Source organism: Pinus tabuliformis, chromosome 2_2, assembly GCF_031772625.1.
Source record: "Pinus tabuliformis cultivar Carrire ecotype Pingquan chromosome 2_2, CPIR1, whole genome shotgun sequence".
In the NCBI taxonomy this organism is placed as follows: domain Eukaryota; kingdom Viridiplantae; phylum Streptophyta; class Pinopsida; order Pinales; family Pinaceae; genus Pinus; species Pinus tabuliformis.
This window is the reverse complement of record NC_142300.1, coordinates 766565045-766578825: the sequence shown is the minus strand read 5'-3', so window position 1 is coordinate 766578825 and position 13781 is coordinate 766565045. Positions and strand designations below refer to the sequence as shown.

Genomic DNA, 13781 nt, shown 5'->3' with positions numbered 1-13781 from the left:
TCTATTCTTCTTTATGTCTACATTGTTTATCCGTTCAGTCTTCTACACTCTAATTTCTTCATTCCACAACACAAACTTTCTCTCCCCTTGCCTTCAAAATCTATTGCTCTTCTCTCTCTACTATTCTGCTATATGCGTTGATCTCTCTCTCCTTGCCTTTAGGATTAGCTACTTTTCCATACACATGCTACCCACCACCAAAAATTCAAGTCCCTTAGGTTACATGGGCACCAAAAGTCTCCAGAAAAGGGGGGTATATAGCCCATACCTTAGGGCAGTTTGGTACGAAATTCCTCATTCTTCCATAATTGTTGTCAGTTTGGGTAGTTTGGCTACCACATCAAGGGTCTAGCCAATTAATTCAATTAGATAGGAAGTTTCTCCAATCCCACTAGCAACTCTCCCTTAGTGAAGTTTCTCTCCTAGGCATCGAGATCTGTGTTGGCTACTATATTCTTCAGCTTTAATATATTACACCAATTTATGAATATCACACCAATTTAAAATTTGGCAATATCCATTTTGGTTATTCTAACGTTATAGATCTCAATTACATATTACAAAAATGTAGGGATTTAAAAAGGGATGTTATAATAACCAAGCACAAGAACTCCAAGAGAGGAGATGTATAGAAGAGACACCCTTCGACCTTTATTCAATAATTAACTTGAGTTAATGAATATGAATGAGAGGTACACACACACACCCTTTACGGTTTGGGCACTAGCCCTAAGGGATTGACTAGGTAGATCTTAACCAAAATAGCCAAATAAAGTAAATATATTAAATGGGTCAATTACGCATGGATAAGGTAGATAAAGCCATTAATAAATCTCAACCAAAGTCCTACTATCTCTTGAATCGAAAGGCCTCGCACATAAACCTCATCACCATACCAAGAATCTACACTAAACAATGACAAAGCACGCTCTATCCAAGCTTTGTTCAGTTCTCAATTAGAGATAGGTAAAAAATGACAATGAACATTACTTGGAGATGTTGACCCCAACCTTTGAACCTTCATCATCACTTATAACAAAGGCCCCTATATGATATTAACCACTCCATTAAACCCCTAAACCAGGCACACTGATCCCTACCAAGGTGAGATCATCCATCCTTACACCTATCAATCCTATTGTCAGTCAATGGACCATTCACATTTAAAATGCTGTTCTTTCCCTCGAATTCACATGTATGCTCTATACCATCATTTTCAACCATAGCTATACTTCTTCAACTACAGTTTTTTGGCCACCCTTCTGCAATCTTGCTAGGAGAGCATGCAGATTGAGGAAAAAAAGTCTTTAGGGCTAGGCCATAGTTAACTAATCATTCATAACAGCTATGGTTTAGCAGCCCTAGTACAATATCCTCAATATCCAATCCTCCCTCCTCCTTCAATAGCCTTGAGCCAAGAAAATCATCTTGCAAATAAACATTGAAATTCCCACAAATTCTCAAGAGGGTCATGGAAAAAATCCACCAATTTCTCTTCCTCCTCCGTTCTCCCTTACAATCACCTTGAGCACCATCAGGCTTGGGGCACTTAAGAAATCATTGGCAATTTTTTTTAGATTGAATGATATGTATTCTAGTATACACTTCAATCAATGCAGCACCGTTGAGCGATTATTGATTGCATACATTCTCCCACAACGAGGATTTTACAGAAACTTGAGATGTAAAGAGGAATTCTACTGAATCTTGCCATACAAAAGCAATAACTATTACAAAATCCATCTGCGTTGCGATCATCTTTGCTGTGCCTCATCCATCGTCTTCACCAATTATATTCTGTCATCAGACGAATTCTTCCTCCTGCATGTTCTCTCTTTGCCCCTGAATCACTGCTAGACCCTTTGAGGCAGCCATGACTTGCATCCGGAGATACAATATGGGAATGGCACTGTGCGCCTAGATGGCCCAGAGCAGCGTGGTTTTTGGGGGAGAGGTATGTATTAGGCTGACTCAATTCATGTTCTTGGGTATGCTAGTAATTCTATGGGGAAATTTGGAAAATAACGCTTCCCAAAATAAAGTAGCAGGAATTCGCAAGCCTGGATGTTACCTAAGTTGAAAACCCAACATGCAAATATGTTTAAGCTTTTCTATTAAATGCGATGCATGCAGAAACAATCAATCAAGTGATTACTGCAAAACGTTGACCGTGAATGAAGCATGCTGTGAAGAGAAAAAGAGAGATTAATAATTAATATATACATCTGTGAAATTTTGACCCATGAATGAAGGTTGTAATTAAAAAATAAAAGTCCATATCCATATCCACTCCCCTCGTACCTGCAATGGGAGGGCATCCATGTCGGCACGAAGTGCAACAACTGGGGCAGTGCCCGATCCGATGGTGGCAACCACACCCGTCTGTGCAAAGGGCCATTCGAAATGCACTCCCATTGCATCCAGCTCATCTCTTATTAGTTTGCTGGTATTGAATTCCTCAAACTTGAGCTCCGGATTTCTGTGAATTCTCCTCCTTACCGACTTCAACCACTCAAACATCTCTTCCCCTTTAGCATCTTTCAGAAGCCCTTGTGCTTCAGCTACAGCGCTCTCTTGAGCAGAGACCGGCAGGGGCAGGCCTTTAGCCGTTAGAAGTAGGGAGGAGATTAATCCTATACACGCAAAAAATAGCAGGCTTGAACAGCAACAGGATCTCACACCAAATCGGCATGGAGATGCTTCAATGAAGAAAAAATACATGGAGCTACACTGCAAAAAATTATTGAAGGCTGTGGTCTATTAGAAGAAAATTGGGCATATGGGCAGAATAGCTTAAAAAAAAAACCAGCACGGGAACACTTTAACCAATCATGGCAGATCAAAAGTATACGGCCGCCTCAATATATCTCAGAGCAAAAAACATGTTACGGCCGACTGATAGCTCTGAATTTATGAGATGTTGGACAGGTACACCGAACATCTACAAATAAGAGTGGAATTGTTAGGACTGGAATTTGACGGCAACCAATATTTACGAGTGTATCCTGCCATAAATACGCCGGGTAGTATATATCTTATATATCTGCATAAGATTGAAGCATGTGCTTTATCCTCTCGTGGGCATATACTGCCAGCTTAATAATGGCTAGATAGACTGGTAATTTGGTAAGACGTAGTCTTTAACGCGATTTTTTGAAAGCCTTTCTGGCGATTTTTTCCGGTGAAAATCCGGCAGTGATTTATTGGAATCCAAGTTTGATAGCTAATTTCTGCACAATGAAACCGTCCCAGGGGTTTTTCAGGGTGCTGAATCCGAATATGCAGTTAAAAAACCATTTTAACTGCAACAAATCATCATTTCATCTCAATTTCTTCCGCCGGATTCCGTCACCGGAATCTCAAAAAGTCACATTATAGACAACTCCATTTGGTAAATATGTCTGGCCTAATTTGACTAGCTATAGTAGCAATTATTTGAATTTGACCAGGTGTACAAGTATTTTTTATATTACATATACAAGTAATTGTCTCAAAAAGTATAAAAGATTAGATAGAAATATGTTTTGCCTAATTTAAAAAGTATAAAAGATTAGATAGAAATATGTTTTGCCTAAGTTAACTAGTTATCGTTGCACTTATTTGAATTTGATTAGTTGTAATAAGTGATTTATATATATATATGTTAGCAATGGTCTCAAAAAAATACAAAAACAAATTCATAAATTTTTTAAATTGGAAAAATGGTATGTATCGGCTAATTTAAATTTTATATACATATTGTAAAGAAAAGTTTTAATTTTATAAATCTTGAAATTCCACATAATTTCACTGTTTTCATTTCAATTTCTTAGTTATGTTTCATGCAACTGTTTTTTCTTACACATTTTGTATACCTTCTCTCAGCGGGCAAATGCTGCCCCTAAATGGGGTTTCGACTTATCTAAACTATCTATCTGGTAAAAGCACTGCTTTTCCCTCTAGTTTATAGCTTGTTTGCAGCTCATATACTTGTTTCCTTCTCTGGTACTTGTGGTATATTGGCTTTTAGACACTTCTGCAATACTTTTGTTCCTTTACAGTCTTGTACTGTTTATGGAGAATCTCTTCAGATGTATTGGACTTTATATGATTATCTATCATAATACAATCAAGCTTTTTTCATAGAAAAAAAAAAAAAAGAGTAGAGTTTGTAAACTCAAATCAGTGTTATAACTTAAACCGAAGAGAATGACGACACAAAAGAAAATACAAAATCAAAAGGTTATACAAAGGCACTTAGTGAATAACAAAGCACAAATCAAAAAGATAAACAATTATAATCATTTGGAAAAATCATCAAAATAGTGGCAAAAATCAAAATCTATTACAATTTTTTTTAAATGAGAAAAGTAGAAGTAATAAGTACACTAGTACAATATTACAAAAATCTATTATAAAAAATTTTAAATGAGAAAAATAGAAGTATGTTTTTAAATAATTTAAATCTAAAAGATCCAAGCATATAATGGAAAAAAATATTTATTAATACAAATTCACTTATGGTTAATATATGAAATAATATCTTTTATGAAATGGCTAATTCTTAATTTAATAAAAATAATTTTAAATTTTAGTTGAAAATAGAATAATAACCAGAATATAAATAGTATGGAAAAAACCAATAATTAATTAATTATGTGTTATATTTTATATTATTTAGATTAATTAATATAAAATATTAAAATATATAAGAAGGGAAAAAGAAAGAAAATTATTTTAACTTTTATTAGGCTAAATATAGCTTATGGGACAGATTGCTTCTTCTTCATTGGTTTAATGTATTCAGCGCTTTTTCTGTGAAGCCTCACAATAAATGCTCCCAGCTTCTCGACAAACCTCTCGCTAAATAGATTATCCCAAGAGCTAGATGCCAACATATCTGCATAATTTTCCGTATTGTCTTTGAAGGCCTCACATTCTAAAATGAAATGCTTTTTTGTTTCCACTTTTCCGAAAGAACAAAAAATGCATACTCTTTCCTCCCACACTTCTTTTGGCATTTTCCAGCACCATGTTTCACACCGGAGTTGATGAGAATTAGTCATTAACTAAGCAATTAAGAATTTTGGCTCTCCAAGAGATATTGGCCTCTATGTATGCTTTTGGTTGATGGCTATGACTGGGATTAAACACTTCAATCTAGTACTTATTTCTTCTTAGCTCCTTATCGCAAGTAAACTTGTGGAACTTATCCATAACAAAATCTTTTATCTCTTTGTTGTTTATGGGACATGTGTTCAAGCAAATACCCCATTTACTAAACCATTTGTTATTTTGTTGTATCCAAGTGTTTTTTTTGTTGCACAATATGTCATTAAAGACAACCTTAGGCCATCTACCCTCTTCCATTTGTTCAATTTTTTTTAAATACCTTATGACTCGCACCATAGCATAAGGAACTGCACTTTTAATCTTGAATTTGTTTGTAATCAAATGCTTAAGAATTTTCTCAATTTGTTTCCATTACATGTCAGATGTACTGCTAGCCCATAGTTCACAACATAGAGATTCATCGGAATCACTACAAGCCCAAAAAGAGTTTGAGTGTTTTTCCAGTCCCATAACTCTGTCTCTCTACACCTATTTTGAAAAGCATAAAATGCTTTCCAACCCCCCAAAGTTCTTTTCTTTCTACAACCATCCCAGCTTAGATTTTTGTTGAAGTCAATTCCAAGGTATTTGTAATCCGCAACTTCTTCTAGAATGTTGCCTTCAAAGTAGAACTTATGTTGGTTATGTTTTCTTTTTTTAGAGAAAACCACTACTTTCGTTTTGCTAATATTGACTTACATCCCGACACTTCTACAAAAATGCTCAAGGGATAGTAAGTGCTCTTACAAACCAAGAGTTAATTTAACAATCAGAATAAGCTCATCTGCATACAAAAGAAGCCTTATAACAAACTTGCCCAAATAGATACCATCACCCCTTACAAATTTAACCACTCCTCAAGCTTGTCGATATATAAACCAAAAAGGGTAGAAGACAGTGGGAAACTTTACTTGACCCCAATATCGCTTCTAAAACTTTCAGAAATGCATGTTAAAGTTCTAATTTTGACTTTCACCTCTTCATACAGCCTATGCATAGTTTCTCTGAAATGTTTAGGAACCCCAGTTCCTCCATTCTATGCCAAAGCTTATCCCTGGGAACCATGTCAAACGCTTTTCTGAAATCAACAAAGAAAGAAAAGACTTCTTCCTTTTTCTCCCAAACTTTTTCAATGGTGTGCCTTAAAGTTATACAATGATTAACTGTGGAATGTTTAGGTCTAAAAATTTCTTGCCCTTTAGCACGCTTATCTCTTTCTTATGCCCACCTGCTAATCTTATTTTCTAGCATGCTTCCAAATAGCGTTGCAAACAAAGGGTTTATCATGATTGTCCTATAACTGAAGGGATTATCGACGTCACCGCTCTTGAAAAGAGGTATTGCCAGACTAGTTGTCCAATCTATGGGGAGCCCCTGTTGTATGGTGTTGTTGGAAATTTTTGTAATGTAAGGTGCAAGAATCTTTGAGCCCCACTTTAGATATTTTTCTTGGAGTTCAACTAAGTCTTTTGCTTTTCCAACACCTAATTTCTTGATACCCATCTCTACCTCTTGCACTTTGAAGAGTTTAGTATCAGTTTTGACCAAGGGGGGAGGCTCAACCTTGGGATCCTGAACATAGAGTTGTCTTGCATAGTTAAACCATTTGGAAATTGTAATACTATCTACAGTTTGTATCTTTCTTAGTTGGAGTTCCTTCCAAAATAATTTGGGATTATTTTTCCCAAGGAAGATTAGTTATTTCCTCCTTGAAACCATGAAATCGGTCTTTTTCTTACTTAATAACTGCTTGTAAGCTTTAAGCTTTATGTTATCCTTGTTGGTCTCTTTCCACATTCTCCTTGCTTTTTTGCATTCCTGGTCAAACTAAGCATTAATCGGAAAGCAATTTGTTTCAAACTTCTTAATTTTTTCTCTTTTGCGCTCTGCAGTTGAATTGTGAATTCATGGATCAAGCCAGATCAAGCCGAAGATTAGATCTAGCTTGAATTGTGAATTGGTTCGTAACTTCGGCGAGTAGTGATGAGAAAATTCATATATTGATTATTGATATGCCGCACCCATATACCATTATTTTCTAGAATTTAGCACAGTGAAAAATTCGATTCGCAAAGCTATTTCCATGGCACATCCTTGTACTGATAGCCTTCACCTCCTTCGCCATATAACTTATTCCTGCGCAGGCCGTGGAGGATCGTCGACATGATACCATGATACCACTTTCCTCTTCGACAAATTCAATGGAACCAACTTAATCTTGGAGGCTGATGCTTCAGTCATCAACTCTTGAGAGCATAGTCTTGAGAGCTTGGGAAGAAAATCAGTAACTTACCTAAGCAACAAAATTATTTACAACCCTACCATCATCAAGGCACGTGATGCACATTCGCAAACCGTATGTATTGAAAATTCGAGCAATCCCAACCTGAAAGCACGATATCAAATAAGTATCTTGGAAAGTGCGATGTGAAATAAGTTTTAATATATTGAGACTTAATACAGATATTAAGTCAAACTCAGATTCACAACACACCTCAATTTTTTCTCCCCTGTGATAATCCATTGTCAGAGTTTCGGTTGTTCTCTTACCCTCATCATAGAAACTATGAACTCCTGAATATCACCATGAAAACGATAATTCTTTTAGTTTTCAATACAAGGCAAACATCTAACAAGAATTGAAAATAAAACATGGTGACTGCCTTCATCCAAGGTAAATCTGGCAAGAAATTGACGGATGGGATTAACAATGCCCTAGTATGCTTCAATTTGAGGATGTTCAAGAGGATCTCCATAAACCTCACTAGTACTTGTAAGAAAAAATCTTGCCCCAACAAGCTTGGCAAGTCCGAGCATGTTCAAGGTTCCCACAATAGTAGTTTTATAAAGCTCAACTTAATGATTCTGATCAAAACAGAACAGTTTTATCAGAAACACATACTGAATAGAAACCTCCATTGTGAAAAATAGTAAGATCTACATAAATTTTCTTAAAAAGAGTAGATTCATTTCGTATTTCGATGAGTAAAGGATATGATAGTCTTCACAGAATTGTGTTTGCAATGCACAGGGGAAGCAAGGAAAGCCAAATGGTAGATTTGATCAACCACCAACAATAAGGGTTCCAGAACAGAACATCATGCCTTAATATCAGTTCAAACCTCAGATTGCCAAAATGATGCAAAACATTCTTCTTCCTTCATGTAAAGAAATTGTCGACAACAATAACATTGTCGCCTCTTGCCATGAGCCTGTCAACAAGGTGATTGCCAACAAACCCAGCTCCACTAGTCACAACAACTCGCAAGGAATTTCTTTTCAAACCTAGGGGAAATTATTTATTATTTAGACTGCAATAAGATTGAACACAAAGTAGCAACAATCGATGTGATTGCTTGGTATCGTAGAGATTGAGTTCAGAAATGCCTTTAGTTTTTGCAATCGAGGTTGTATCCTGTGTCCACGCCCAACAAGCTGCAATATCTCTAGTAGAGCTCGATTTTGCCCTGTTGTTGGTCACTTATTGTGCATGTGCCCCATTCCACATTCTAGGCCGCCGTTTATGATGTTGGTCAACATTACATATCCTGTGACTCTGCCGATGGCAGTATCGGCATATCAAGAGGTCATTCTTGTCTTCGTGGTGCAGTCGTGCACCATAAAACTCAAGTTCACTGCCATAAATTCCATGAAGAATTCAAATAGATTCTCTTGGAATTCCACCTGGGTAAAAATGGTGCGCACAGATGTCTCCCGATCAGTGTACAGATGTCAAATAGAGAGATGTCTCCCGATTAGTGTACAGATGTCAAATATAGAAGTGTAGACTAAAATCAGAAATGTATTGATTCAAAATAAAGGCATATCGACCTAATTAAATGGATAATGTCAATCATTATTTTTTATTAGATTTTAAATTGGTTATATTGATATTTAAATGTAAACAGTATTCCTTATATAAAACAAGAGTTAGGTGGTGGCAATGTCACTGCTTTTGCTTTATTTTGGACATTGCCTCCATGTGGTTTTTTGTTCAGAGAATATTGTACAATATATGTCGCAATCATATTTTTGAGTCCAAGCCAAACAAATGAGAATAAAAATGTGTGTGGGTCCTTTAAACTTCAGTCACATGGTACATTTGAGCCGAGGCAAATGCATGCAGGCGAGGTGTTTTTCTCCACACACAAACTGACACAACCGCATGAGACCGTTGAAAACCAAAAACAAATCTTGAGACCACCCTTTGTGGTTTTTGGAATGAAGAGGAGGTGTCATCGAGCAAAATTTGCGTCGTCAATCTATAGATGAGTGGTTTCAACCAAACCACTCCCCGGGGCACTTCTTAACATTAGTTTCGTGAAATTTGTTCCACCAAGACTCTGTTGATTTGGAGGATTGGTAATGTGGACTCAATTCGAGTTAATGAGTTGAAGTCAGCTTGTTTGTGTTGGTTCCTAAAAAATAGGAGTCTAGCTTAGTTAATTTGAATTAAGGGCATGAAGTCCAGTTGTATGTAGTGTTTCCTAAATTTTAGGAGCCTAGGTTGAGTTAATTTCAGTTGTAATTAGTTAAACTAGTTCTAAATGTTAATATAACTAGTTGGTGGTCAGTTAAGTAGTGGGACATCAGTGTAACTCAGAGATCATCTAGTTAATTGATCAATCAACTAATAATAAGCTCATGCATGCAAAGAATACGAGTTGCCAAATTGTGGTGGAGTTTCTAAGGCAGTTAACCAGCAGTTGCAGATTAATCTTGAGTGTACAAGTGTTACATGCAGTCAGATGATCAACCTAAGGAATTGCACAATTCAATTAGAGGTATTTCCTAAATAATAGGGGCCTAATTCCTCAAGGAACATCGCAAGGAAATAGGAGCTCAAGCAGAAGCTGAAATTAACCAAGTTTGGGTCAGAGCTTCTCAGTGAGAAAAGAGATAGGTTATGCACTTTCAAATTGACAGTTGAGAAAATAAATTGTATTACATCTCTATTCATCATATTAATGCAAGCAAGCATTGGGGTTTTTAACAGTTTGCTTTCCCCAATAAATTAAAAAACTACTTGCATGTGTGTGATTTCGTATTGCATGTCTGCGATTTTTGTTCTAAATTGTGGATTAATGTTCGCAGAGAAATAGACTAGGTTTTGTGTCTTACAATTTTGATTAAAACTTCATGAGCAGTTGTAAATCTACATCATAATTTCTACATTGTATTAGATTTGGATTCACATTAGAGCAGGAAATTCAAATTTGTTTCTCAGAGGTTCGAATTTAAAGTTCAGTGTAGCATGATTTCTTCAGAGCTAAGAATATGACCTTCAATGTACTAAGGCTAGAGTATGCCTTGGAAGGCACCTCAAATTTTGTTGCATGGAAGGGCGCATGGAGGCAGTATTGGATGACAATGGATTACTTGAATATTTCAAGGCAAATATTACAAGATCACCAACAACTGATGTCCAGTACCTTGCACAATGGAAGAAAGATGCAACCAAGGCAAGGAGAATAATCTTGGAGGGAGTACGAGATCATATTATCTCGAATCTCCACAAGGAAAAGTAAAAAAAAACAAAAAACAAAACAAAAAAAAAAAAAAAAAACTTTGTTCGCAATGTGTAAAGCAATGACATAATTGTTCGAGAGTAGTAGTGACCACAGGAAACTAGCGCTTAAGGATAAACTTTGAAGTTTCAAGATGCAGAAGAATGACATTATACCACAGTATCTGTGCAGATTCACACAATGTTGTGATGAACTGGGTGAGGTAGGTGTTACTGTCCCTGAAGATGACTTGGTAAGCCTAGCCCTTTTGGGCCTTCCCAAGAGTTGGCATAGCTATCAATATTCGGTGAACGAGAGGGAGAAACTACCGAATTGGGAGCGCTTATGGTCTAATTTGGTACAGGAGGAAATAAGGTGGAATACCAGAGATGGGACCTCATCCAAAGAAGAGGAAGAGGACTTTGTTCTAGTCAACAAAGGAATGAAGGCTAAGGGAAAGAAGTCCCAAGGTGAGGCTAAATCCAACTAAGAGGGCAAGAAGAAAGATTTGCCAAAAATTAAATGCTTCCATTGTCATGAATTCAGGCACTATGCTACTAAGTGTCCACACAAAAAAATTTGCAAGAAGGATTTTGCAGCAGCAGCAGCATGTGAAGCTTTGGCTTCATAGTTTGAGCTAGATTTCACCCTTATCGCATGCATGGCCAACAATGTGATGGGGAGTGTGTGGTACTTGGATTCAAGAGCTTCATTCCACATGACTGGGTGTAGAGAGTTTTTTAGTGACCTAGAGGAGAAAGATCTCTAGATGAATATTGAGTTTAGAGACGCCAGAAGGTAAAATGTGCCTGAGATTGATACAGTCACCTTTCAAAGAGAGTCAGGATCCCCTCTCAGAGTCAAGGATTTCATATTCATTCCAAGCCTAAATAAAAATCTCATATATGTTGCAATTTGGGAAGGCTGTGGTTATGATGTGATCTTCAACAAAGGGAAAGCATTCCTGAGACACATAGCCACGAGACAAGTGAAGTAGATCGGGGTTCGAGTCAAGAACTTGTATGCACTTGAGGTAGAAGACGCATGCACAATCTTGAGGAGCAAGGCATAGACTATAAATATGGCGGTTGAGAGGGAGCATGTTAGACATCTCAACATGTAGACTCAAAAGGGGCCTCGGGAAGTTGTGGAGCAACCACAAATGGAGATGCAAAGAGGAGGAAGAGTGGAGCACATACATCTATAACTCCAGGAGTGAGGTGGAGTGATGTAGATCCTTAGTCCAAGAGTTGTAAAAATTTGGGCGGGGTCCATTGAGGCGTTCTCCTCATGGATCATTACCTTGCTACGAGGGCCCACAATACTCAGTAGCAGGAGTATCAGTGTTAGTCAAATATTGAGGAGTGTATAAGAGTGTTGACAGCAAAGTAGGAGGCTCAGTAGCAGAGTCAGCAACAACATAGTTTTCCCAATAGACAGTTACAAACACAATTGTTTCATGTTTTTGGATGCTTCTTAGTCACAGGTGTTATAGTAGCAATGACAACCGTGAGAGGTGTTGATGCAGTACATTCCACAGGTGCAAGATAGGGGTGGTTGATAATCCCTTTCTTGATTGTTTGAAGATTTTTGTGGAGGGTATCTTGAGAATGTTTAGTGTTTAGAACTAATTCCACAATAGCCATTTTTGAGTCGATGTTTCGAGTCTATAACAAGACTCATCATCAGGACGATGATGAGTCTTGTTATAGACTCGAAACGTCGACTCAAAAATGGCTATTGTGGAATTAGTTTTGAACTCTAAACATTCTTAAGAATCCCTTTCTTGCTAAGAGGGGGTGTTGAAAATGCAGCAAGAAAGTCTCAATTTTGATTTTTCCTTAATCAAATTGAGAAAATTCAAAATTCCACATTAGCAGACAACTTGGAGGAGTTAACTGAGGTGACATGACTCTTGTCACTCAGTTAAGAACACTCAATTCGAGTTAATGAGTTGAAGTTCAGTTTGCTTGTGTTGATTCCTAAAAAATAGGAGTATAGCTCAGTTAATTCGAGTTAAGGGCATGAAGTTCAGTTGTATGTAGTGATTCCTAAATTTTAGGAGCCTAGGTTGAGTTAATTTCAGTTGTAATTAGTTAAACTAGTTCTAACTGTTAATAGAACTAGTTGGTGGTCAATTAAGTAGTGGGACATCATTCTAACTCAAAGATCATCTAGTTAACTGATCAATGAATTAATAATTAGTTCATGCATGCAAAGAATACGAGTTGCCCAGTTGTGGTGGAGTTTCCAAGGCATTTAATCAGCAGTTGTAGACTAGTCTTGAGTGTATAAGTGTTGCATGCAGTCAGATGACCAGCGTAAGGAATTGCGCAATTCAATTAGAAGAATTTCCTAAATAATAGGGGCCTAATTCCTCAAGGAACAACGCAAGGAAATAGGAGCTCAAGCAGAGGCTAAAATTGACTAAGTCTGGGTCAGAGCTTCTTAGTGAGCAAAGAGATAGGTTTTGCACTTGCAGGTTGAGCTCAGTTGAGCAAAGCAATTGTAATACATCTTGATTCATTAAATAAATGCAAGCAAGCATTGGGGTTTTTAGCAGTTTGCTTTCCTCGGCAAAAATACTATTTGCATGTGTGTGATTTCTTATTGTGTGTTTGAGATTTTTGTTCTAAATTGTGAATTAACGTCCGTAGAGCAATAGAGAAGGTTTGTGTCTTGTGATTTTGATTAAAACTTCATGAGCAATTGCAAATCTACATCATAATTTCTACACTTTTGTCTCTATCAACGTTTCAAGGTGGCACTACACATACTATTAAGTATAATGACATGTTCCAAATAGATCAAATAGTGGATATCGTTGTGCATGAACCCCAATGGCGATCTGATACGATCACAAGTGAGCTCTCCACCATAATCTCCAACCTACGCAAGTCCGGTATACATTAAGTCGACCCATAGTTTAATTCAGCATGTTATAGCAATGGTGACACTTAGAACAAGCATCAATCCCACATTTTTAGGTAACAATTTAATGTACATTTCATATTGCCCATATTTCAATGCGTTGTGTGAATTATGATATTCCTCCCCCTTGGCTATGGGCTCCTCTTCAACTTAGTAATTTGTATGTGCATGGGTGTTGACTTCTTAGTGGAATTTGGTTTATGATTCATAGGGAAAATTTTAAGAATGGAAATTTATCTTAAAGTTTAGAAA

General features: G+C 36.9%; 1 protein-coding gene across 1 annotated transcript in view; it reads right to left on the bottom strand.

The window, feature by feature from the left end:
- Nucleotides 1-3027, bottom strand: part of LOC149194943 (IAA-amino acid hydrolase ILR1-like 3) — a 225128-nt gene extending 222101 nt beyond the window's left edge. The window contains exon 1 of the mRNA XM_089405188.1: nucleotides 2302-3027. Coding sequence (XP_089261314.1) covers nucleotides 2302-2721 — 420 coding nt within the window. The 5' untranslated portion in view covers nucleotides 2722-3027. The remainder of the gene's footprint in view (nucleotides 1-2301) is intronic.
- Between the last annotated feature and the right edge of the window lie 10754 nt (nucleotides 3028-13781).